Raw genomic sequence first — 25633 nt, 5'->3', positions numbered from 1 at the left:
ATTTGAACTGGATCACTGTGACAGGAATAATGTCATCGAATTTCTTCTCGATAAGAGAAAAGGCCATAGTCCAATGAGGATGTGTGTGAATAAACCTTTCTAAGAATTAATGACTGCATATTGGATTCGGGTCTTGTACTTGGAACTTTAGGCCAGAATTTGAAGACAAATATGTATGTTGAGAGTATCTCATTTTGGCAGATGGAAGCTGTGCAATTGTACTTAAAAGATTTTGGGCTTCTCTACCCATTGCCAATTAGTTTTGGGTTGAATACTAACATTCTGATATGGTATATAATAATCAATGACGAATCCATGAATTTTTCTTTCGAGGGCGAAATCAAATATTGATTAAGTTTTCAACTATTTATTTCACACAATCTGCTGATGCTAAAACTTAAAGCTTAATTCATTAGTACCAATAATTACATGTTGTATTTTTAAAGCTAAAACTAAATGCAGTATATCATTCATAATGAAATTAGTTTTCGATAAAAGCTTTTATACAACCACATTGCATAATATTAAGCACACCAATATGTCAAACAAATTCATTAACACCCAACTTGAATATGCAAGGTGTACTCTGTTGGATTTGCCCCTATCTCAGCCTCCTCTTTGGGGCATTTAGTCGAACACCTTGCAGACTTTGCCCGCATGCTCCAAAAACACAACAAACCAGCTGGGCAATTTCTTGGGTGGATCTCAAAAGGAGTGAGGGCAAGCGCCTGCACTCGCCTATTATAAAAATCCTAACATGTTTCTTCACCCTCCCTCACCACTTGCCTAACCCCAAGTAAGTGGGAAGCACAACTTAGAGAAAGGGCAATCCAAAAATTACTGCTGGCACTCGCAATAGCATTTCCGAACCAAAATATTTGGATACACAAGAAACTGCAACAGATTTGTGAGGATGCTACCAGCAGACGATACACCAATGAGGCATCATTAAAATTCACAAATATTATACTAAAATACAAGATGTCACATGTAAATGTGATTTTTCTCAACTCCATTATTGTTTTTCGTTTTTTAATTTTCGGTTTCTAGATAAGAATTCTACTGTTGAGGTTGAATTTGCGTGCGAAGTAGTGTACACATTCCAAGTTTTCCTTTTGTGAAAATTTCAAAATGGAGGTTGTGTAGTCAAACTAGCCTTGCTACGCGGACATTTCTAGGTCTCTCAAGTTGCAGAAGCCTATGGGCATCACCCTGGCTATCTTAAACCGCCTTTTTTCTTGAACTGCATTTCACGTATCAGCATTTGAGCTTTCTGGAGTAAACTGGAATCCTTGGAACACATTATAACCAATTTTCTGCAGGTGCATTCTTCAGCCTTCATTTTTTTCATAGAAGAGCAAGCTAGCTTCTGCAGCAAGAACAGCTTCCTTTGAGACACGACACACTTCTGAATCTGAAATAGAAAACCAGCACGGAGCAGCAGCCTCAAACTGATCATCAGATTCTTCCTCGCATAAATCAGCTCTCACGCTTCTGTAAACAGTGTAATGCCCACTTCCAGCTCTTCCAAAATGCTCAACAACAGCAACAAGATGGTACAAACAAGGATCTTCGCAACTCTTAGACCACTGCACTAAGTACACAAACATTAATATTCAACCTAAAAGTTTGTTATTCATCAAACACAACAAAATATATTATATATATTTTTGTAAGTGAAAAACAAATACAGGGTTTAGATGCAAAACTTGCTCTTTTATGAGGAAAAGCAAAAGCCGGATTACTCTAAAATCAAACCATATAAAAGGATAACAGCATACTTAAACTACCTGATCTCCTCCTGAGTGCATGGTTTTTGAAAACCCTGCAGTTTGGGGAAAGCTGGATTCTCCTGGTAAATCTTGTGCATTTGCAGCGAATCGAGATATATCTGAAGCTAATTCTTCTGATATTCCTCCTCTCGTTAATCCATAGACATTATTATGCTTTCTCTGATCATACTGCATAGTGAACTGATTGGAACGAGTGCTTGGGTTTCTACTTTGTCCCTGAGCTTGCCCTCTTCTCATGTTGTCTTCCCAACTGTTTATTTCTGACCCACTTGTTGTGAACTGTGAAAGGTCCAAAACCAATGGAAAAGAAATACAGCCCTACAATCACCAGTACAGCAGCCCACTACTATGACATCTTTCAAACCATATTCCCAAGCAAGGAATATTTGTTATCAGGTAACATAAGCAAGAAAGTAGAGGGGACAAAAAGGAAGGCAATGGCACATTGGCGTACATATATTTTAATCTGAGAACAGAAATTGGTGACATGTGTCCAATTATTTCAAATGCTGTATGCATTGGCGTACATACGTTCTCATGGATCAAATAAAGTACAGCAAGAAAGTTTAAAATACCTGAAGTTTTACAAGTTCTCCAAATACATTGATTGAAACACGTTTAAGATGAATGCACAGAATCTGCAAGGACACAAACAGACCAATGGATATTCTTAGAGATTGAAGTACATAACTACGGTCTTTAGAGGAAAAGGAAGATGTCAGGATACCTCAATAAAATACGGAATACAGAAAGTGAGAAAACAACTAGAGCGAAGTAGCCGAATTATGAAAGAAATTCCAAGAAACCTGTCTTTTTTGCAAACAGGGTTATGTTACTGATGTAAGTCATAGGTAACGAGATCAAATAAACTAGTTTGGGTTGTGCTGGTCAAGTTTTTAGCTTTCCGCTAATCTTCTCATTCATAGTTTCACATAACCATGTGGTTCAATTCCCAATTCAGGCTTAACTTTACCAACATAATTAAACCCATCCTACGCATTGTATCTTTTGTATAAGTTTGAAGCTTCTGTTGATATAAAAATAATCTACTTTCATCAGATATTTAAACATGATGACCCGTGATATTAAATTTTTGATGTTTAAACCTGATGACACGCAATATCAGAAAATTTCATAATTATCAATAAATATTCCAGTCTCTCTTTGATGTGGGGTCACAAAGTGAAATGAAAATTCCTTGTTTTTCTTTTACCTTGTTTTTCCTTTTTTATACAAGGCAAATGAAGACAATAAGGAAAAGAAAAAAATATAACGGAATGTTGGATCCTGTTACTAAACCTCAAGAACCAAACATGCCAAGTCAATCCACTTTGGGTTCATGCATATTTGACAGTTACATTTACAGTAGCTTCAGCAAAATGAACGATAATAAACACATTGACCTTATGTTAGTTAGATTGGGGTTCTTTTGTCTTATGGAAATATCTACATCTCTTCCTACAGAATTTTCCTTCCTTTTTCTTTTAACCATAATAAGCTGATTCCAACAGCTTTTTAGATACCCATGTCATGCCAAATTTCCTTATTCAATCTTTTAGATGATGCCTCAACCAAAAAAGATATATTGGATGAAGCAGCTGAGTTATTCTCATTATGGGTATTATACATTTTTTGTTTTGTGCACAGCAAGGATTCCACATAATAGATCAAATAAAACCAAGTCTTCAAGATGACTACCATGTCATGCCAAACAGTTCCCAATTCCCATTTATCTTTCTTGCAAACAAGAACTGTTCATCAGTGTTGACACCTGGAAAGTACCTCACAGCTTATGAAAATAATAAAACAACAAAAAAACAAACCTTTGGGCAACGAGCAACACTTATTTGCTTGAGAGTACATGAAAATTTATTTGACCACGGTAGCTTATCTAGATGAAAAAGTCTTCGACAGTCACAGGAATCTTGCTCAGTGCATCTCTTAATCTTTTCAATATCTGCCTGCAAAACAAGCACACACGAGCAACAATTAAGTATTTATAGCAGTCAATAGCTCTGAAAGAAAGGGATAAGAACCTCAAGAGCCAGACTAAGGCTAGCATAAAGTAAAATAGGATAAATTAAAAAAACAAAACTAGCATTGTCCCTAAAAGAGCAGTCTGGTCACACATCTAAGCATGAAAGATGTTACTTAAGTGTCCCGGGGATGCAAAGCATTTATGCAATGTAATAAATTGTGAAGAAATGTTTTTAGTTTTTTATAATGTAAGAAGTAGGGTGTTGGAATACTAAAATGTTACTTAAAAAATATCAAAAGAGGCTGTTACTAGTGTATTCTGGAAATTCTAAAAGCATGTTTAGGAACGAGTAAGAGTCAACTATAGTGTATTATATAAAAGGCACAGACCACTATGTCTGCATGCAGCAACCAACCTGGTTCAAAATAATTTGAGGTGCCACAAGTTTCTAACTATCCTATCAGGCTTCCCTCTATTAAACCTTTAGAAATCTAGGATCTGATGGTGTTTGAGTATCATCATTTCCTTACATAATGGGTAAGAAGACTTTCTTTCTTTTTTACAACAAAGACAAAAACAAAAGGAGAAGGAAAGGAAACAAAGATAAAGGAGTAACGAAAACCATAGTACTGCTGCATTCATCATATGGTAAATAAGGCTATTGAGTTGCATACATATTCTTATTGGGGATAAAGACTATAAAATTACCTCATTTACTCCTCTAGCAAATAAATACTTGACCGCAGCAATATGCCAACAATGGTTACAATGGTAATTCTCAACTCTTTCAGCAATAGTAAACTGCTTCAGGCAATCCTCCAGGTTACATCCAACCATCTAAATAGAAATAAATTAGATTAAGAAGAAAAAGAATTGTAAAAAGGTGACATTTAGTTTTAGAAGAGAACAATCATAAGAACAGAAGTTAAGTGATAGGCTCAAACATACACAATATCAAAGAGTGAAATCTTCAGTTCACATACAATTGTCTCACCACCATCAAGAACTGGCGAAAGAGGCAAACTATGAAAAGATTCCAAATTCAATGATATCTGCAAAATAAAAGAGGTGAGATCTGAAAGATACAAAATTTAATGATGCCTTAAATAAAAAGATAAATCATGGCTGAAGATTTGAACAGTGGCAAGTGAAAGTGGTATATTGTGAACAAATAACTTCATTTGTTAACATTTCGCACCTAAAACACAAGAAGACAGCCTACTAGGATGACCAAGACTGGAAGATGCAAAATTCGAAACAATTTAAGGAAACTTAGGCATGTGAAATTCGCTCAAGTTCAAAGGAGTGGATTTTGGAAACAGAAACAGTAGCACACCTACCAACGCCAGAGTTACAAATAATAAACTGTGCATATGTGCGAACATGAGACTAAGTATAACTCAAATAAGTGTTTCGTAATATGAAGTTCCTTTAAAAAGTCATGTGAACCTGCGATGAACAACTTTGACATGTTAGGATGCTACCCAGAATTCCATCAAATGGTCCAAGGTAGTGTTGTTGCCATCTTGCCTGTTCACTCTGGTTCTCCATTCTCTTTGGAGTAATAATCCTACAATTAGAAGCAAATACTTCTACTAAAGAACATTGATTTGGAAGATAACAATCTGAAAATTCTTCTCTTAAAGAGGACAGAAGATGAAGAAATGCTTCTGCTGCATCCTACGTGCAAAAGCATTATGTATTAGACATTCAATTTTAATTTGCTCAAATTGTGCATAGAAGGCAAAATAGCACCTGCTGGCTTGTTAGATCGAAATTCTGAATATAATGTGCCATTGCAAGCATGACTCTTCGTGGACTTAATACAACTCTTCCTCCACCAACTACACGTAAATCTACAGAAATACTATAAAATTAATATGGTACACCTCATAGAAAAGCCAGAAAGTTATTAAATTTTTAAGACATGATGATATATGACGTCATTTTATGTCTTACTCAACAAAGTAGTATACCAAAAGGCATTTACATTTCCACTCAAACAAAATTCAAGTGATTCTAATAATTTTGAAGCTAACCTTCTAATAAAGCAGCCAATGCTATTGCAAGAGGAAAGCCAGAAACCTCATCCTCAACTGCTGAGAACTCATATTCCTCTAAAACCTTTTGAAGAAAGGGTTGAAAGTATGAACAGCTAGCCAGAGCCTGAGAAATTTTCAAGGGAGAAAAAAGAACCAACAATAAATCACACAATCATTATAATCTACAGAACAGCATTCATTTTGAATTTGCTATGAGAAACACACACAGACGCGCATAATCTTCTCTTTTATGTTTTTAGACAGTATTTAACGTAATCAAAGGTATAAATCAAGAGTCTGACAACATAATCCCTGTGTGTGTGATCGATTTCCATCGACTCAAACACGTATCAGTCAACAAACACTTCGGCACACGCGCAAGAATGCATATAATGTTCTCTTTTATGTTTCTAGACATAATTTAACCTGATAGTGGGGCTGTGTGATCAATCAATCTCATATTATTTAACCTGATCAATGGTGTTAACGTAGAGTGTGTATGTGTATATAACCGATTTCCATTTCCAAGCAGTTTATAAGACAGCAAACGCAATCAAACTGAAGTATTTGTTTTCTGCTTTCCCTCCTTTGCTCTGTATTCTTAGAAGGCAACCATGCTACAAGAAAACCAAGGGAAACCACATACTCAAGTGTTACCTGTAAAATCACATTAAGAAAACAATTATTTCCAAGGTTTTGCAAGCCAGGTACCAAGCGCAGCTTCGGAGAACCATTGTCAGTCTTGGGCAGCCAGTCTAAGCTGCTTAGCCTGCTCAATTTCGAGTCTTTGAGAGCTAAAACAAAACCAGCAATACCCAGAAGACCAGCCACAGATATGTGAAACCCAGAAGATGAAATCAAGTTCGAACGAGAAAGAGCCTTAAACCCATGTTCGAATTGGCGAATCAAGGACTTCAAAGTTACCTCTTTTTCAAAGATCATTCTATCTCAATCTTTGGTACTCCGAATTTAGAGGACCTACACACAGAGAGTGCAGAGACAGTGAACTAAAGAGAGAGGAACAAGGGTATTGCAAAACTGGAAAGAAAACAGAGATTTCTCTGCAGAAACATCTTTCAGTTTCTATGTGTAGATAAACAGAATGGTTTACCGTGAAACCCTTTAACAATTTGAGGTTGCCAGAAACCCTCCTTCTTTGCCTTCAATATCAAAATGCTTTGCGTTTCTATAACTGGTGTCTGAACGTCCTCTACGAGGGGCCTGTTTGGAAGTGATTGGGTGCTTCACCATACAATAATATTCATTAAAAATTCAAGTATTATTATTTGGAAAAACACTTCGAAGTAGGCCAGTGAAAATGGCCCAAGCCTGATGGGCTGGCCCAAACTCGGCCCTATTTTTGGGAGCTTCTATAGTGAGTGGGAAGTTATAAGGGGTGTTTTTGAGGGGTATGTAAGAGCCGTTGGATTTCATCCAACGGTGAGTTTTTAAAAGAGGGTGCATGTAGAATCGGGTTGAAATCTAACCCGTTAGAAACCCAACTTCAGTTGTTCCCCTCTTTCCCTCTCTGTGAAAAACTGAAGAACACAATCCTTTCTTTTTGAATGTAAAGCAAACCCACAATTAGAAGGATCCAAATCTCCCAAACCTTATAGTCACTCCACTGTCATTAGCTCGTTGGGAGGCCTGCGATCTATGGTATCCTGGGTATTACGAAGAATGGCTCTTAGCTAGCTGTTGCCCTGTTTTGATTCTATGGCTCAAGTGAAAACCCCTTCTCTTTTTCATTCAGCTGACAAGATTCTAGATGAAAGCAAAGTAGCATATCTGTTTTTGTAGCTAGAAGCCGCAGCAGCAGTTGTTCCTCGATTTTAGTAGAGATGGAGTCTGAAATACCAAAGAGTCTTCTCTAATGTCCACCACATTCTTTCAAGCTGGCTGACTTCAGAGCTCCCGATTGATTTTGAGAGGTAAGTTCACTTGCTGGATTGATTTTATTGGGTTAGGTTTATTTTTTGTGAGGGTGGGAAATTCGTCATTTGTGGCATCAATAATGTGTCATTTCCTTATGAATATTCAATATACTTAGTTCATTGTTGTTGGTCGGGGTGGAAAATTATGAAATGTAGGTAAAAGAACCTAAACTTAGGCTTAATGACATTAGGAGTAAGCAGTTGGAGAGGATATTGGGTGAAGTTCTGTAATTGGTGGTTTGAATTACATTTGTGTTTTTAGTTGAACATGTTGGTTCTAATGTTATTTTGACCAGATTATTTCACAAGAGATGACGTAACTTTTATGAAATTTTGCTTGTGTTTTGTGTAATCGGAAGTTAGGCTATGCGTATTTTGTGTCAATTTGGGCAATGTTTTGTGTAAGTGGAATGCATTGATATGTTGTGATGCAGTAATGACTGATTAATGAATGAATAATTGCTATGCAGTAATATAGAAGTGGATCAATAATATACGTAGATAAAATGTCTGGGGGCTCAGAGAGTGATGAATGTGCAACAGCTAATGGGAGGGTTTATATTCCTGAAGTAAGAAATGAGGAAACACCAGCAGTTGGGATGAAGTTTGACTCGCTTGACCTCGTTTACAATTTCTATAATAGATATGCATTCTTGGCTGGTTTTGGTATTCGACTTCATTCTAGCTTTTGGGGGAAAAACAAGAAAGAGATTTTGAAGAAAGAATTTGTATGTTGCAAACAAGGTGCATACAGGAAGGATGAAACTCGGGAGAGAAAAAGACAACGGGGAATAAGTAGATGCAATTGCAAAGCAAAGATTGTGGTTGTGAAGACAAATGGGAGCAAGAAGTATACCATTTCTCTTTTTGCAGAGGGACACAATCATAAGATGACACCCTCAGAAAGAATGCATTTATTGAGATCACACCATCATATTTCAGATTCTACAAAAGTACTCACAAAACAGTTGGGTTCAGTTAATATTCCCATTCATCAGAAGGTAAGTATTTTCGAGGTGCAATCCGGAGGAATGGATAAAATCGGTTTTATCAAAAAAGATATCTACAATCTTGAATGTAGTGTGAATGGGAAGCTGAGGAACCACGATGTTGAACTAGTGACCGAGTATTTTATGGCTGAACAGAAAAAAAATGAGGCTTTTTATTTCAAGATTGAGGGAGATGGGCACGACAGGTTTAGTCGATGTTTTTGGGCAGATGCAACTTCTAGACGGGCGTATGGGTTTTATGGAGATGTTGTTGTATTTGATACCACATTCAACACGAATCGATACGACTTGACATTTGCACCAATGTTGGGAGTTAATAACCATGGTCAGACAATTGTGTTAGCATGCGCATTTTTGAGCAAGGAAACGACTGAGTCGTTTGTTTGGATGTTTGAGGAGTTTAAGAAAGCCATGCCAGGTGGGGAACCTAAAACGATCATTACAGATCAAGATGCGGCAATGGCCATAGCGATTTCAATAGCCTTCCCGAGTACATTTCATCGACTTTGCATATGGCACATCACATCAAAGTTCTCTGTTAAGTTACCACGTGACGCTTATAAGGAGTATTGGCCTGAATTTCAGAAAGCCATATGGGATACTGACAATAAGGATGAGTTTGATGCAAAATGGAATATTGTGGTTACAAAGGCTGGTTTGACTGACCATCTATGGCTAAGTTCAATGTTTGATTTAAGGGAATCTTGGGTTCCAGCCTACGCACGACAATTTTTTGCCGCTGGAATGTCAAGCAGCCAAAGAGCGGAAGGTTCTCATGGTTTTTTCAAGCAATACATATCAAGGAGAAATTCGTTGATGGATTTCATAATACGATTTGAGAGGGCACTTTCTCATCAACGTGAAAAAGAGTTAGTTGTTGATCACGTAGATGCATTTGAAGTGGCTCAATGTCTTCTACCGATGCCAATGAACAAACAAATGGCTACCTTGTACACAAGGACAATGTTTCAAAAGTTTGAGCAAGAACTAATACAAAGTACAGCATGTTTCCTAGAGCTCAAAACAGAGGATGCTTGTAAAGTTGTGTTCAACGTGAGCGAAAGGAAAAATTGGGAAACAAGAGTGGCAGAAGTCGTATATGTGAAAGATTCTGACCACGCATCGTGTAGCTGCAAAAGATTTGAATTTGTTGGAATTATTTGCAAGCACATCCTAGCATTGTTCAGAAGGGACCAGATTGAATATATGCCCGATAAATATATTTTGAAGAGGTGGAAGAAAACTGCGAAATCTTGATTGGTGTCAGATGCAAATGGCAACGAAATTAAAGACTGTGCAGATCCTGGCCTTCTAATAAAGCGGAGTACAATGTCTCGACTTGCTTCAGATGTGGTTGAGGATGCATTAATGAGTGAAGAAGGATGTGAGCTACTGTCAGAGACTCTGAAAAGTTTGCAGGTGAAGTTGAAGTTGCTGAAGGATGGACCAAGTAATAACGAAGTTGGAGGGTCCAGCTCTCAAACACAATATATGAAAGACCCTAAGAGAGTGAGGTGCAAAGGAAGGTCGAAAGGAGTAACGGGAGCAAAGGAAAAGGCAATGAAGCGAGGGATTAGACACTGTCAGGAGTGTGGACACATTGGTCATGATAGAAGACAATGCCCAGCCTTGAACACACCGTAAGATGCTAACACTATTTGTAATAACATCTAAAATATGAAAAGGTAAAATTTTTATGTGCTTGTGTTTGATGTTTATGCAGGACATCACCGTCGAACAATGACGAATCAACTCCAATACATCGTAGTGACCCATTATTCGACGATTTTGACAGGATGCACGGACCAACTGAATGATTTATATTTGTATATGACGAAATGTGGTTGTTATGAAGATTAATGATCAAGTGAAGTTTTATAGATTCAGTTTTTGAATGTTATTGTGTTTTTGTTCATGTCCACCGATGAGCTCTTACTATGTCCACTGGTAATTGAAATGAAAATTGCTTGGTTTCATTCTTCCATGAAATTTGGAGACATGTTAATTTTACGTCTTCTCCCTATTTATAAATTTTCATAGACAATTGATCAAGTATGAAATTTGTAGTTATGTGAAGAAGCAATGACTTTTACCATGTAAAATGGGCAGTTTAGGGTGAAATTTGTTTTAATAGAGATTCATTTTTCAAATCCTCACGGTAATGCAGCAATTACAGCAGCCAGCTGTTGTTTCCATTACCAGTAATCATTTCCAGCAGTAGCCACTTTCTTCGACTGGTTATTAGGGGCACGATTTTGTACACTTTTGTAAGTGAAGGATACTTGAAGTACTTTGTTGGAACAGAGCAAATAGAAAGCAGCGGGTAAAAAAAAAACATAACATTCAAAAACTGCATTTCGATACTTAGGTGAAAAATATTAAAGGGTACACTAACTTACATAAATACTCATAATTCCACACACAAAAGAACATTTGATTGCAAAACATATTATGTGCTTCCTCATAGCAATACCACGATCTCCCCAACCAACTGAACAACGGTAGCCACAATCACTGGGTCGTACTCGTCAGCTTCTTCTTAGCAGGTCTCACATGCTTATGGCCACTCATATCCCTAGTGATATACACAAAATAAATCTTCAGCAATATTTGGAATTTTATTATATATAAATAAACCATAAACCATTCAGTAAACAATGTATAGCACATGTTATGTTACTTATGACTCACGTGTCAGTTTTTTTTGAACACATTAGTACTCCAGCTCTTTAATGTAAATGGACATGATAAGGAGCATTTACTGATTCCCGGCTTTTTGTGATATTGACTGCTTCTTGAATAATATTTCCATATTTGCAAAATATAATGTTAGACATTATAACACATCATGACTTGCAATACATAGTCCCAATAATTATATATGAAGCAAATGAAACTGATATTTGTGTTATTTTAAGTTAGATAATGACATTAAGGGAGTATATGTGCAATACCACGGTCACCCTCAACCAACTGAACAGCGGTAGCCGCAATCACTTAGTCGTATCGGTCGGCTTCTTCCGAGCAGCTTTGACGTGCTTATGCTCATTCATGTCACCCCCATCGTCTAGTATCTCTCTCACAGCATCAGGGGACACATAGTTCCAATCATAACTTGTATGAGTAGTTGCCGCAAATGCTCGAAATTTGTCGAATCCTTCGTTGAATGCCAACTCCAGTTCAGTATGGTGTTGTTCGCATCGCATATGGTTCATCAAACAACCTTTCATTTCATCATTCATTACTGTATCCAACTCCTCAGCTTTCAGCTTCTTGCTATGACTCAGCTTCAAGTACTTGTTCTTTTGGGATAACGCTTTGTTCACCCTAATGTTAAGATCAGCCAAAATTGCCTCGTCTTCAACACATTTCTCGTGCCATGAATTGATCAGTCTGGAATTATAATCCAGCTTGCCACTGACTGCATGTATTGCCTCTAATGGATCATCGGAGTCCCCCTCACTCCCAAATGATGTTGAAAAAGGAAGGGGTCGGCGAGTACAATGTGGAAATAGAACCTGCGACTCCAATTTGTCATGTTCGATTGTGTTGTTGGCGCCTGAAGAGGTTGACATGCTTGAATAATCCTCTTTGTTTTGGGAGGATGAGGATTGCATATGCAATTTCGTTTGAGAAAGGGAACATAGGTTTATAGACCAACATACCACAGCTTGTGTGTAGTCAATATATGTACTTTTTGGCGGGAATTTTTTAAAAATAGGCGTCAGCTTTTGCTTTTCAAGCATGTCAACCTTACACTCTCCTTACACCACTGATAGTGGTTGAAAGAAAGTCAATGGAAGTGACATCTACTTAGGTAACTCAACCAAACTAGTTAGGATTAAACTTAGATTGTATCAGACCAAAAAATAATTTCTACTTTGTCAACCAAATATTTTTTGGCGGGAACCCTTTTCTTGGTATTACTATCACCCCTTTCATATAAAATCTCCTTCCACACAAAACTCACTCCTCCACCGAATCTGTCTCCATCTACCGATACTCTCTCAAGCAAACAAACTCATTCCCCCCAAAGAATGAGCATAAGCACAACCAAGTTTGATGTGAGCATAATAAACACCCCTCCAAACAAAGACCGGCTTCGACACGCAAGTGAGTCACCAGACAAGCAATGTGACATTGCTAGACAGAATGACCATTTTGTTGGAAGTTTTGAGTCAGAAAGAGTTGTTGCTTTTTGGAAGGAGAGGCATCTTCAACTTGGTGATGAAATCCAAAGGGCAAGGGCACGTTTGGAATTTGTGGAAGGCCAAATTGAAGATGACAAAAGGCAGGCCAATCTGGATAGGGCGAAGTTGCAGCGCATGAAGCGTAGACACAAACGACTTCGGAGTGTAGCTGTTCAAAAATACAAGAACTCATCTAATGCAGTGGAGTCAAAGAAGCGTGTGATGCAAGCTGGATTCGACTACTTCCGATCCTATGCAAAACTCGTCGTACCCGGGTTTGATTGGTCATCTATTACCGTTTCCGACGTCACCAAATATACTTAGCAAGGGAAGTAACCATTTTGGTTCTCGTGTTTGAGCAGAGGCAAATAAGTGGAATTGAAATTTTCGTTACACTCTGCTTCAAAGCTATTTTGATGCTAACTACTATGGAAGATTTAAACCTTAATATTTTGATGTCTTTAATTACGAAAACAGAAGATGCAAAGAGCCCATCTACTTCAGTCATATGTTGCTGCCATGTCCATTTGTTTTTGATCACGTATCAGATTTGGACATGGTTGCATCATATGCAATGTTGCCTTTATTTATTATATGTTAGGACAAGGTTTATGGAAAAGCTTTTGTGAGTGCGTTTGTGACAAGGTTATGGAATTATTATGTACACTTTATATATTGTTTTTTGTACTGGTTCATTTCCTACTATTTCTTGCTTTCTTTATATTTTATGTTTGTGGAATCCCTCTCAAAGTTAACATATACTGTGAAAAAAATATTATGCAACTGATTATATAATCACTCATATAGACTAGGACAAATATTCACTAAGGGTTTTAAAATTGCTTCACTTGTGTGAGGTTATTGAGAAAAAGTATGGCATTATTTATGTGATTGTACATGATTGAAAATATATTACTGATTCCCAATGCGGCGTCATATGGACAACTTATTGAATACCTGTGACGTGTTAATAACTCTAGGTGCAGTTGCATGTGGACAACTTATTGAATACCTCTGACGTGTTGAAAACTCTAGGTGCAGTTGCATGTGGACAACTTATTGAATACGAACTGACGTCTTCAAAGCTCTAGACGTAGTTGCAATGATGGCTTCAAAGTATGTGCAATTATTTTTTATGCACATTATTATAACAAAACATATTATTGTATATAGTGAAACTAAATATTGTATTATTAGAAATTATATTTCGAATATTATCCGAAATATACGTGTTAACGTGAATTTGGGTTAAGAGGAAAGTGAGTTATGTATAAATAATTTTCATTTTCTCATTTTCTGGGCATTTTTTGGATTTTCGTACAATTTATTACCTATGTCCACAGATTGTTGCACTAAAAAAGCCAAAATAATAGCAAGAGGACACCTGGCGCGATCTCAGCCCGTCACTGATGACTACTTGCACAAGTGTACGTCAGTCAACATGGCCACACCCTCCCATTTTACCCTAAATTATTATTTTATTACTTTTCCTTACAAAAATCAGAACTAATTACACACAAAATAAAAAAATTATCCGAAAATTGCTACGAACTCATTGACACTCCATCTCCGTTGCTGAATTCTCCGATTCATTGTTACGCATTTGTAAAATTAATTCCCAACATTAACGGGAGATGCTTGTTGAAGTAGGTTATTCAAGTTGAAGTTAACAAACATCAATACTTAGGGTTAAGAGGAAAGTGAGTTATGTAACACAATTTGGATTATTTCATTGCGAGACGAATGATTTATAGGTTGTCCTAGTTTTAGGACGTCAAAAGGAGGCCGGAGTAATTTTGGGCCATTTTTAGGATTTTCCTACTATTTATTACCTAGTTTCAAAGATTTTTTAACAAAAGAATCCAAAATTAACAAGAATATGACACCTGGCGCGATCTCAGCCCGTCACTTTTGACTACTTGCACAAGTGTACGTTACCGAACATGGCCACATCCTCCCATTTTACCCTAAATTATTATTTTATTACCTTTTTTCTTGGAAAATTCATAACTAAATACACAAAAATTAGAAAAACGATCCGAAAATTTCTACGAACTTATTGCGATTTCATCTTCCTATTGCATTCCCTGTTTAATGGTTATGCTACATTAGTATTTTATTATTATTTATCCACAATTATTATAATTATTATGATATTACTTTTTAGGCTGTCCATTTGTTAATTATATTTAGTCCAACTTGTTGAAAACAATTTTATTTTCCGTGCGAATAGGCCATTTGTAGTGCTCATCGGTTTCTCTGTTCTTCAATTTGTTAATTTTTTTATTTTTTAGGTTGAAGGGATGTTTTGAAACATAATATGGAAATATACAAGTCATCCATTGTACTCCTTCCACACAAAACAATAGTCTACGTCATTCACTGTTCAACCCCCTAGGTTAAGAAACGTGTAACCAAATCCTTTTGGATATGCTAAGTGGGAAAATGTCATTCCCAAGCACTGGTGAAAAGACACCTATTTACTCCATGCATGACTTTTCGTTTACCAAATATGAAGATTGGGGTCGGTGAGCAAAATATCTGTGTCAGTAAAATGTCATTCCTAGCCGTCTATGATGTAAGTAATCATTCCGCTATATAATAAATATTATACATTTATATATAAAACGGTTTATGACAAAATACCAACATTTGAACAACATTTAAACTGAGCTAGGTATAACGTAGCCAGCCAACCTAGAAGTGAAGAGAAGCAAGTCCACAATGCATCAAAACCGTAAATTCGTACTAAAACTAATGCAAAAATACGTGATTCCCTCGCACAACATACTCACGCAGGATTTTGCACCAAAAAATACTCTCACGGTGCCATTTGCATCGGTTGCAACAAGTCCACAACGCAGGATTTATCTTGTCTTCACTAGGCCAGCCTGGAATAACAAAATACCATTCATTGTTGTTACAAGCGCTGCACCAATTGAACTGAATCTTCCCATAGTCAAACATATCTACGATATGTCTTGCAACAAATGCTCCGCGACATCTTCCTGTCAAAGCATCCCTGGTTCCTTTCATATCAATGTTGTTACGTTGATTCAAAGAACACAAGAATTGTAATGCATCCTCTTTTGACTGACCAATTCCGGACATACCAAGTAGTCCAACTACATATGCCGCTTCCATATGGCCTGCCGTGGCTGCAATGCGCATCCCATACAACGCTTCCACCTTACCGTGCCTGAAAAAACCTTGGAATGCTTCTCTAAATATGGACTCAGGGTTATCGCAAGCCCTGCATTGTTGCAAGAAATGCTGGACCGCAGGTCTGGCACGGTACCAGATAGGATGGTATGGGTACTTTGCCATTGAAATGGTGTTCCACACTTGTGGACTGTTTGCCAAAGTTCGGAACAATCGGCACACAGATGCCATACGGAAGAGATCTTCCGATGATTCGGTTGCCACGTATAACATGACTTGAAACCAAGCGGACTCCGGGATGAAGGCTTCGGGCATATCGAAATGGACATGCTTCCTTCTCTTTCCTCCGACTGTAGTGAAGTGTTTCGAATTCATCTTCAAAGTTTTTGGAATGGAACGATTTGAGGAGTGGCAGAGGGGATAAATGATAATATTTGGGGTACACGTTTTGTTTTAGCCTCTGTTTATAGTGTTTTGAAAAGGTGTTTCCAGTTGGGGTTTTTCCAAGTTGACCCTTTTGAAAGAAACTGAACCCCAGTGAATTAAAACTTAAGACAAAAGAAGGGAAAACGTCATAACGGTGCATACAGAGTCAGACAGTCAAAAAGTTAATTAAATGGCTATTTGCATAGCCATTTTTGGGTTTATCCCACTATCAAATTCATTGATACAAATGTGATGGATTACTGACTAGTGACAGAAGGTCCCATCATGTACTTTTTCATTTTCCCACACCCAACTACCCCTAGTAATGTTATTAAAATGGAACCAATAATGACGGATTCTTATCCAACTAGTTGCCTTAATGAAATATAAATAAATTAATAAAATTGAAGCAGTGTCCCGTCATTATTCAGAAAATATATTTGGTAGTGAAGTAGTTTATATTGCTTTTCGGGCTAAAAGATCTCACAATGCTGACGGTACAGGTGTCGACATCGTGACCAACCCACCAAATGATCCCAAAAAAATTAAATATAACTTGATTTGGGCAGAGATGAGAGAGAGCTGAGTGACAAGTTTAGGGTTATGAGTGAAGGGGTATGAATGACAACTATGAGTGAGAAGGTATGAGTCCGAAGAGGTTTCAGTGAGAAGATCTGAGTGAGAAGAGGTACAACTGAGAAGATTCAACATGTCTTCGTCTTCATCTCCCTCTCAAACAAAGAGGTGTCAGTATTGTGGAGCTACAATGGTGCTTCGGGTTTCAAAATCTGACAAAAATCGAGGGAAGCCATTCTGGAAGTGTCTAACCTCCTATGTAAGTTTTAATTTAAAGAATATGTATGTGGGTGAAAAAAAACCTATGTCTAACTCTGACAGAATTATATTCCATATATGATGCCTGCGATTAGGGAGCCACCAGTTGCAATGGATTCGAATGGGTTGATGTAACCTCCGCTGAAGCAGAACATCAAGATGACACGTATGATGCTAGAGTGCTGAACATGCTGAAGTCCATTAAGGACTTGGTATTAGTTTTATTAGTTGTATCAATTGTCATTTTATTTGTTCTTTTAATGATCATTTAACTGCACAGTTTAAAAGATTGTGAAAGTTCTCCCGCACAAGACATGTTGCACGCACCACCAATGAGACCCTAAACCCATTTGTAATATTTGGTAACTGCATGTATTTCGCATGTTATTGAATGTTTATTGAATGTTTATTGATACTTTGATGCATGTATATGGAATATCATTGCCCCAAAATTGGATGTTTATTGGGGCCACAAGTATCACTCAAGTAAGAATGAAGGGGGGAAACGGACCTTATTCTTTCTTTTAGTAGGAAGAACAACTGTTAAGTTTAATATCCTATTCAATACGACTTCCCTATGGTTGGTGTACTTGGGGACTGAAGTATATTGCATCATTATTGTGGGCAAGGGCATGTCTATTGTGTGTGTTAAGGGAGTATTGTGTGTATATTGCATGTCTATTGTGTGTATATTGCATGTCTACTGTGTGTATATTGCATATCTATTCTCTGTATATGGCAGGCCAAGTTTGTGTATATTGTTTGTCTGTTGTGTGTGTATTGCTTGTCGGTGCGTTTGTGAATTGTTGTTCATTTTGTGTATATTGTCTTTGTTTCTACTTTTATGCTACTGAGCTGCGGAAAACCTTTCGCATGTTTAGACACCTATTATGATGCAACACATTGCGATTAATGGTGGCTTGCATCAACAATGACATATCACTTTGCAATGATGTAATACACTTAAAAAGCCATCTTCAAATCCCAATTCACATATGCAGTCTTAAAATTCCAATTCAATGCAGTTTGGTTAACAAACATGTAAATGTCATGAAGGAGTTAGCGGTAGAATTCGATAAGGACCCGTACGTCTCTATTGTGTATTTACATTAGTTTGAGAATGGACATTCCCAAAACCTTCTCATGTACCATTTGTCATCTTCAACCAATATCATGGGAAGTAAGCATCTCCCCTTGTTATCTCCGCAGCCAATTTCAACCGAAAAAAGGCATGTTGTGCGAGGTGCAAATAGCTAACGGAAGCTCAGCGCTGAAAAGCTCAATGTACTTTAACACAAACATGCCACAATCGCCTCTGAAGCAAAACAAGAACTCGATCAATTCAACTAATGACATTCTAACGTAATTGACAATTGAAAGTAATAAAATTAAATTGCAAGTTGTGCTTACTCATTAGACTGTTGTGGAACATCCACACGCTCTATTGGCCACGGACACCACCAATCTCGGCTGCAATTGTTTGCATAAACACCTTCTTCATAAAAGTCGATGGTGTTGAGAAGATTTGGAAGCGTAATTGATAGCGGGCCGAGTTCTTCCTTTACGATGTCATCTGGAATTAGTGAAACCTTTGAATCGTACACTTTGATTTCACATAATACCAGATCAATCATTACAGCCACCCAATGCTTGTACTTCGTCAACATAAATGGGGTATACACCTTATAGACGGTCTGCCAATCCAACCCACACGGAGGAACCTTCCCATTTACAACGTTTAGTAAATTTTTTCTGATTTTCCACCCAAGCTACTGTTTTTTTCTTTTATTATCCGCAAAGCAAGTACGAATGTGATTCTGTGAAATACAAAACAATCAATGGTTAAACACCTCCACTAGTGTGTGTATGGAAAATGTGTAATTATTAACGGCACTTGGTCAAGGCCGATGACATACCATAAAAAAAACATCGGTCGTTGTCCAGTCCGCTACTTCTACCGAATCTGTCTCCAATTGTTGTTGTCGCTTCCGGATGAGATACAACCCCAAATCAATGTGCTGCAACATGTTTTTCTTGTCAATCTCATAATGTATGTACATTAAAACAAATGCATAATCAATTACACTTACGTCTCCTTTCAGCCAACCATCAGCTTTCACGAGGGAAGCGAAGAATTCAATCTCAGCTTCCACGTTGCCAAATTGCATCACCAAACTATGAATATAAAACAGTTTTAGAACACTGTATATAAAAAATTATATACAGTCATGCTTCTATCTTATAATTGCAAGGGACTTACTTTGGGTCCTGGCGCCATTCCCAACAAAGTTTCAGCAATTTCACCAGATCATCATGCGGAATCGCCTTCATTGGGTCTAACATCTTCAGTCCGGTTGTCTGTGCCCCAGTTTTTGGAACCAATTCACTGCCTTCAACGATCTTCCACAAAGGAATGATCCTCTTCCTTTTCCGTAATTGGACCCCTTGTGCCAGAGCTTTACCTTTATCATTCAACCACACGTTCAACTGAGATAGCACAGCTGTAGGTTCATCCAAATCAATGTCCCCGACAGTAAACTCGAGCAGTGTCCCCTCCGTGCTCTCGCCAATGTCACCCCCAAGCAACATAACTTCATTATCTTCTTTCTCACATTGGTTTCTTTGCACTTCCTTTTCCTCAGTTGTTTGTGTTTTCACTTCCTTGCCCTCCTTTTTTTTCCTTTGCAGTTTCTCTCCCTTACTGCTTTTTCTGTTCACTTCCTCTCCCTCACTGCTCTGTCTTTGGGCTTCCTCTCCTTTGCTACCTTTTACTTGCACTTGCTCTCCTTCACTTCTTTTCCTTTGCCCTTCCTCTACCTCACTTGGTTTTCCTTGCACTTCACCCCCTTCAATCCCCTCCTCTTCCTTTTCCTCTCCGTCAATCCCCTCCTCTTCCTTATGTGCTCCCTCATTTCTATTATTTGGCCCTTCACCCCCTTCAATCCCTTCATCTTCCTTTTCCTCTCCCTCATTTCTGTTACTTGGCCCTTCATCCCATTGAATGTCATCCATTTCCCCATATCCCTTAAATAGATGTGAGACGACACAACGATTCGTCCTCTGTTTCAGTAAAGCTAGGTCCCTCCTTACTTCCTGCTCAAACTGAGGACCTAAACATTGGTCCAACAGTTTTTCCATCCGTATGACTTTTAAGTGAAGGACGTCTTTTTCCCGCTTTACTTGAAACAACTCGGACCTCAACAAGCTTACCACCTTGTTCAACTCATCAAGATCACCACATGAAGAAGGAATTGACTCTGCCGAGACAACAGCAGGGCGATCCTGTGGCCAACTCCAATATGGCTGTCTCATTTCCTCTTCACTCGGACATAGCGCCCGCAACTGAACTGACTGTTTCAGAATACAGAGAAGAGTCATATTAAATCATTCTACTTCATAATTTCATTCAATCTTATCAATAGTTCCAAGGGCTGCAAACCAAACCTCTTTGCTCTGGAAAAAATAATTGTTCAACTTTCTCATCTCTGGAACAGACGTAGTAGTTCTCCATCGCAAAATACGCGGGACAGCGGTCGGATCAATAACCTTGCAGTAATTCAGGTCCGCCATTCTAGGAATTAATTCATATACCCAAATCTACACAATTCACAGGACAAAAGTCATTATTTATGTTTTAAAGAAAAACAAAACATAACTGACATGAACATTATTACCATGTACCTGGAAAGCATACGTGAAACCTTTAAAACTCCAGCCACTCCTTTGCGCTTCACCATGCTTATCCTTCTTGCCCTTCTCATTTCTCCGGCTTGTTCCCGTTACCTTACTTTTCCCCTTCCCTCTTCCCTCTTCATTTTCCAAGCTTTTCACATACTTTGTTGGTGCAGAAAATAGACTGTCTTGGGTTTTGTCAAAGGACACCGAACCCCACGGATACCTGTTGAACGCATCCAAGTCCTCTACAAGGGTCAGGTAATTTAGATTGATGTTCAAATGTTTGTCCCTTCCCAAAACCACTAACTCAGCAAAGTAAACAAGAGCTAGCTTGTAGATGTCATCTTCCTCTGTGCACCTCACAAATGCTTCTTCTAAAGCATTGCATGTAATTCCTTCGTCTATAAATATCTTTTCTGAAGTATGATTTCATCACTCTCTCCACTGGAAACTTCAGGCACTTCCCCAAAACGAAGCCCTGTGATCAAACAGAAATCCTGACGAGTGAACTGAGCAACTTCACACCCTAATAAGAAACTCAGTCCATCCAAGTCTTTCACACCCTGCCCCGCTACTCTACGCAACACAACCCCATGCACAATCTGCCCGCTAAACTGAATCTTATCTATATGCAGAAGATGGCCAAAGCATGATGTCTTGAATTGTTCTAATTGTTCCGCACTCAACTTCGCTCGAATTGCAGCTAGAGATGAATTTGCATGTGAGCAGTTGTTCACCCGTGACGAATATACCTCTGCCTCTGGCCATACCAGCTCCACGTTGGATCCCATTTCCTCAAATACAATGTGAAATAACGTGAACATATATACTACCACGTATTTGCACAATCACAACTAGTCAACCAGGCACATTACAACTTTTACAAAGTACATGAGCATAGGGATTACTCATCACAGGCTTTAACATCATCAAAGCAATATGACAATTTTTGTGCAAATACCTGTTATGCAATGATTATGTGAATTACAAACAATTTCACGTGTTTTATTTATGCATCCATACTCATGTGAGTGCAATGTAGGCAAGTTCTGCACTTCACACACATGACAATTATTGTCATCTCATACACAACCCAAAATAAATAAATAAGAAATATAGTGGAAGGAAGCAAAGCAAAGCATGTACTCTGCTATCTGCTTGCTAAGCAATTGCCACATCCTTCTTTCTTTCTACCTTTTTCTTCAGTCACCCACAATCGTCATAGATCAACCTTCATTTCAAATGCTTTGCACTTTTATTCATGAGTTTATTATTATCTGTTCTCATTTCTCATAGGCAAATTTAGTAACAAATGAAATAATATTTATTTCACAAAATATATAAATTCTAGTGCCAGAGAGGTACTCTTCACTCTGCACTGCTTCAAATGTGGAAGGTTTTGAGCGCCTCCTCCAATTTAACACCATTATCTTATTCATATCATTACTAACATGTTATTGACATGTTATTGAGATGTTATTGACATGTGATTGACTTTATTTTCATTCGTTTTTTAACATATACCCAAGCAAAAATTAACATGCAATTGAAGCACAAATAAGAGATGCCAAATCCAACAACATTGATGGTACAAATTGGGGAAAACCATTACTCTAACCCTAAACTCAAATTCCTTACATTACTCATCAAATGCTTTGCAGTTCTATTCATGAGTTTATTATTATCTGTTCAAATGTTTCTCAGGCAAATTTAGTAACAAAGGAAATCATATTTACTTCATAAAATATATATATATATATTCTAGCGCCTCTTCTTAATCTGCACTATGCACTGCTTCAAATGTGGAAGGTTTTGAGGGCCTCCTCCAATTCAACACCATTATCTTATTCATATCATTATTGACATGTTATTCACTTGTTATTGACTTGATTTTCATTCTTTTTTAAACATATACCTAAGCAAAAATTAATATGCAACTGAAGCACAACGAAGAGATGCCAAATCCAACAAAATTTATGGTACAAATTGGGGAAAACCATTACTCTAACCCTAAACTCAAATTCCATAAATTACTCACCAAATGCTGGTTATTGCAAGGTGTCTGTGTGGGGTCTTTTTGTTTCTTTGCTCCACAAATGGAACCTACCACTTCCAACGAATACAACTTCTCCCCTTCCCCTTCCACTGCTTCGCCCCTTCACTGATTTGGAATCCACACCTTTGCCCCTTCTACTCCAAATAAATACTTTTTCGGGGTCTGGAGAACGGAGTGGCGAATCGTTGCCTTCAACTGTCGTTAGCCGTTGCCTTCATTGGGTATCTCAGACCTCTGTGTTTTAGAGAGATGAGTTCTTTCTGTTCAAACTTCGAACTTGCCTCTTCTTCTTCTTTTTCGGACGTGTTTCCCTCTTCTTCTTCTTTTTGGACGTGCTGGATATTCAATTCGGGTTTGGGTTCCTTACCTACCCAATTGTGAAACTTTATCTCAATTCTCCCCAGCCCTTGGATTAATCTGATGGCTATAAAGTGAACCCCTTATAACTTACCCCTTATAACTTTCCACTCATTATAGTCTTGGCGCCTATTTTTTGGGGTATGGGCTGGCCTGTTGTAAAAAGGATAGGGTATAGACTACAATTTGTAAGCCCATAAACTGCCCCGTCCGCCAGATATTTGAGTTAGTAAATAATATCTTTATAAACTAATTTTACTCACCACCTCTCTAATATGAGTGATTATGGAATAGTGCGGTAGAGGAAAATAAACTATGTCGTCCACCTATGTTATAACATGTATACAAGATGTATCACGTGGCTATATTACCATATTATTCTATAATTTCTCATCTAATAGAGGTGGGCCAACCAATATTAGAGACTTGGTCAGCAAGGTGATTAGTAAATGTGGTACAAATAGAAGCACTCATAATTATGTTTGTATTTAATTAAAAGATTTGAAAGAAAATAATGATAATTTAATATTAATATTAATTAGCATTGGCTTTGATTTTGTTCCTAGAGAAAAGTAAGGGATCATGTTTTCAGAAATTGTGGGAAGAAAGTTGTTGGGCTTTTCAAATTGGAGTTTATTTTATCCTCAGTCCCAAAGCTAGCTAATAAATAGCATTACAAGGCTGGAGATAGGGGAGTTTGACCAATCAATGAAAACTCTCAAAACAGGTTGGCAGTTCCTGTTTTGGTGAAGCTGACTATTAAATGAAGAATCCTTCACAAAAGAGATCCCTCACGTCTAGCCTACAAAAGCACGATTATAGAAGAAAAGAACTAGGGGGAGGGAGGATCAGCCGGCAGGCCGGTGAGATACAAAAAAATAAAATAAAAGGAGAATCGGCACGACTTGGGGAAGAGTGGAGCACAACCGTGCTCAAAGCAATCAAAGATGCATTTTGCATCTGCAACAAAACTCATCTCTTGAAGTCCTCCATGCTTGCGTATAGAACCAGCAAATCAAACAAATGGATGGCAATTCATGTTGGGTAGCAACTCGCAAATCAATAACGCTCTGCCGAGCAAATCTCAATGCTCTGTAGAGCAAACCTCAACACTTTGTCAAGCAAACCTCAATGCTTTGCCGAGCAAACCTCAACGCTCTGCCGAGAAAACCTCAACGCTCTGCTGAGCAAACTTAGAAGATAAATCCATTTTGGGAGGAAACCCCATAAATTTCCATTTCATGATAAATCCATCTTGGGTACAAAACCCACAAACAAAATGTTGGGAGAAAAACCCATGAATCAAATATTGGGTATTTAACCCGCAAGAATGAAGCTTAGGTATTTACCCATTGCCAACAACAGTTAATTGATGACATTCATCACTACCAAATATTATGGATGCTCTTGTGCATTTTTATGTTCTTGTTCCCAGCAAACAAGAGAAAATCTATTGAGGTGAGGCCTTACCAATTCCATTTGCTGATTCATTAAAATAAAAATTGATCAGATAACAAATGCTCTATGCAAATAAGGAGAAGGTGAGAGTGTTTTGTACAAGGTCAGGTTTTCCAAAACAAAGCTCAAGATATCAAGTTCTAATCATTACTCCTGCAAACAATAATATTTATAAATAAAAAAAAAAGGGAAGTCAGCCGCTTTGCTATAAGGTTTGGTATTGCTAAATTCATATTTGCTCCATTAAGTCATACATATGAGACCAGGAGGAAAAATGGAGGTTTAGCAAAAGAAACAAAATAATGAGCAATTGAGTCTTCTTCATTATGTGCAGACAACTTTGAAAGCCAACCCAAACTAGAGAACAAAACCAGAAGGACAACTCATGGCATAATCCCAAATTGATGAGTCTACGAGCCCTTTCTCAAAGCAAGAGTGCCCAACTCCTAACACTCCTATGAAACATTATTGCTGCAAGCAAATAAAAGAAACTCTCTTGGCAACAAAGTAAGAGGGTAATCTTTGGTCATTTTGCGGTCAAGACCACATGGAGTAAAAAATGGCCTGCAAACTAAATGAGGTAAAGATAAAATTACAGCCAAGAAGAGAAAGGTCTCTGTGCTTTGGTTTTTACCATTCATCACACAGAAGATCAAGAGGAATCTTAGGCTTGCATCACAAACAAGCTCACAAGACAACTTTCTCTTTGTGTTGTTTT

The 25633-nt window shown here is 37.8% G+C and overlaps 5 protein-coding genes across 6 annotated transcripts; 2 read left to right on the top strand and 3 right to left on the bottom strand.

Annotated features, from left to right (window-relative positions):
* LOC18775414 (ubiquitin carboxyl-terminal hydrolase 27) lies at window positions 467-7043 on the bottom strand. Of its 2 annotated transcripts, XM_007207632.2 has the most exons (11): window positions 6925-7043; window positions 6471-6791; window positions 5811-5937; window positions 5527-5627; window positions 5221-5451; window positions 4755-4823; window positions 4480-4608; window positions 3617-3754; window positions 2369-2431; window positions 1791-2111; window positions 467-1589 (listed from the first exon to the last, which is right to left on the bottom strand). In XM_007207632.2, exons 2-11 carry the CDS (start codon window positions 6753-6755, stop codon window positions 1332-1334), a joined length of 1722 nt encoding a protein of 573 aa, XP_007207694.1. In that variant the 5' UTR covers window positions 6756-6791; window positions 6925-7043; the 3' UTR covers window positions 467-1331. The 2 variants fall into 2 exon arrangements, with proteins under 2 accessions (XP_007207694.1, XP_020422384.1); XM_020566795.1 differs by lacking the exon at window positions 5221-5451.
* On the top strand, window positions 8254-10014 carry LOC109949685 (protein FAR1-RELATED SEQUENCE 5-like). Its single transcript, XM_020565778.1, has 2 exons — window positions 8254-9667; window positions 9761-10014. The coding sequence occupies exons 1-2, from the start codon at window positions 8254-8256 to the stop codon at window positions 10012-10014; spliced, it is 1668 nt and encodes a 555-aa protein (XP_020421367.1).
* Window positions 9875-10574, top strand: LOC109949954. Its single transcript, XM_020567050.1, has 2 exons — window positions 9875-10397; window positions 10481-10574. The coding sequence occupies exons 1-2, from the start codon at window positions 10087-10089 to the stop codon at window positions 10572-10574; spliced, it is 405 nt and encodes a 134-aa protein (XP_020422639.1). The 5' UTR covers window positions 9875-10086.
* On the bottom strand, window positions 15702-16424 carry LOC109949684. The gene has a single exon (XM_020565777.1). It carries the CDS (start codon window positions 16422-16424, stop codon window positions 15702-15704), a length of 723 nt encoding a protein of 240 aa, XP_020421366.1.
* On the bottom strand, window positions 19268-21835 carry LOC109949683. Its single transcript, XM_020565776.1, has 5 exons — window positions 21547-21835; window positions 21051-21460; window positions 20814-20966; window positions 19630-20720; window positions 19268-19544 (listed from the first exon to the last, which is right to left on the bottom strand). Exons 1-5 carry the CDS (start codon window positions 21833-21835, stop codon window positions 19268-19270), a joined length of 2220 nt encoding a protein of 739 aa, XP_020421365.1.

Source organism: Prunus persica, chromosome G6, assembly GCF_000346465.2.
Source record: "Prunus persica cultivar Lovell chromosome G6, Prunus_persica_NCBIv2, whole genome shotgun sequence".
Classification (NCBI taxonomy): Eukaryota; Viridiplantae; Streptophyta; class Magnoliopsida; order Rosales; family Rosaceae; genus Prunus; species Prunus persica.
The sequence above is the reverse complement of the archived record's forward strand: the minus strand, read 5'-3'. Positions and strand labels throughout refer to the sequence as shown.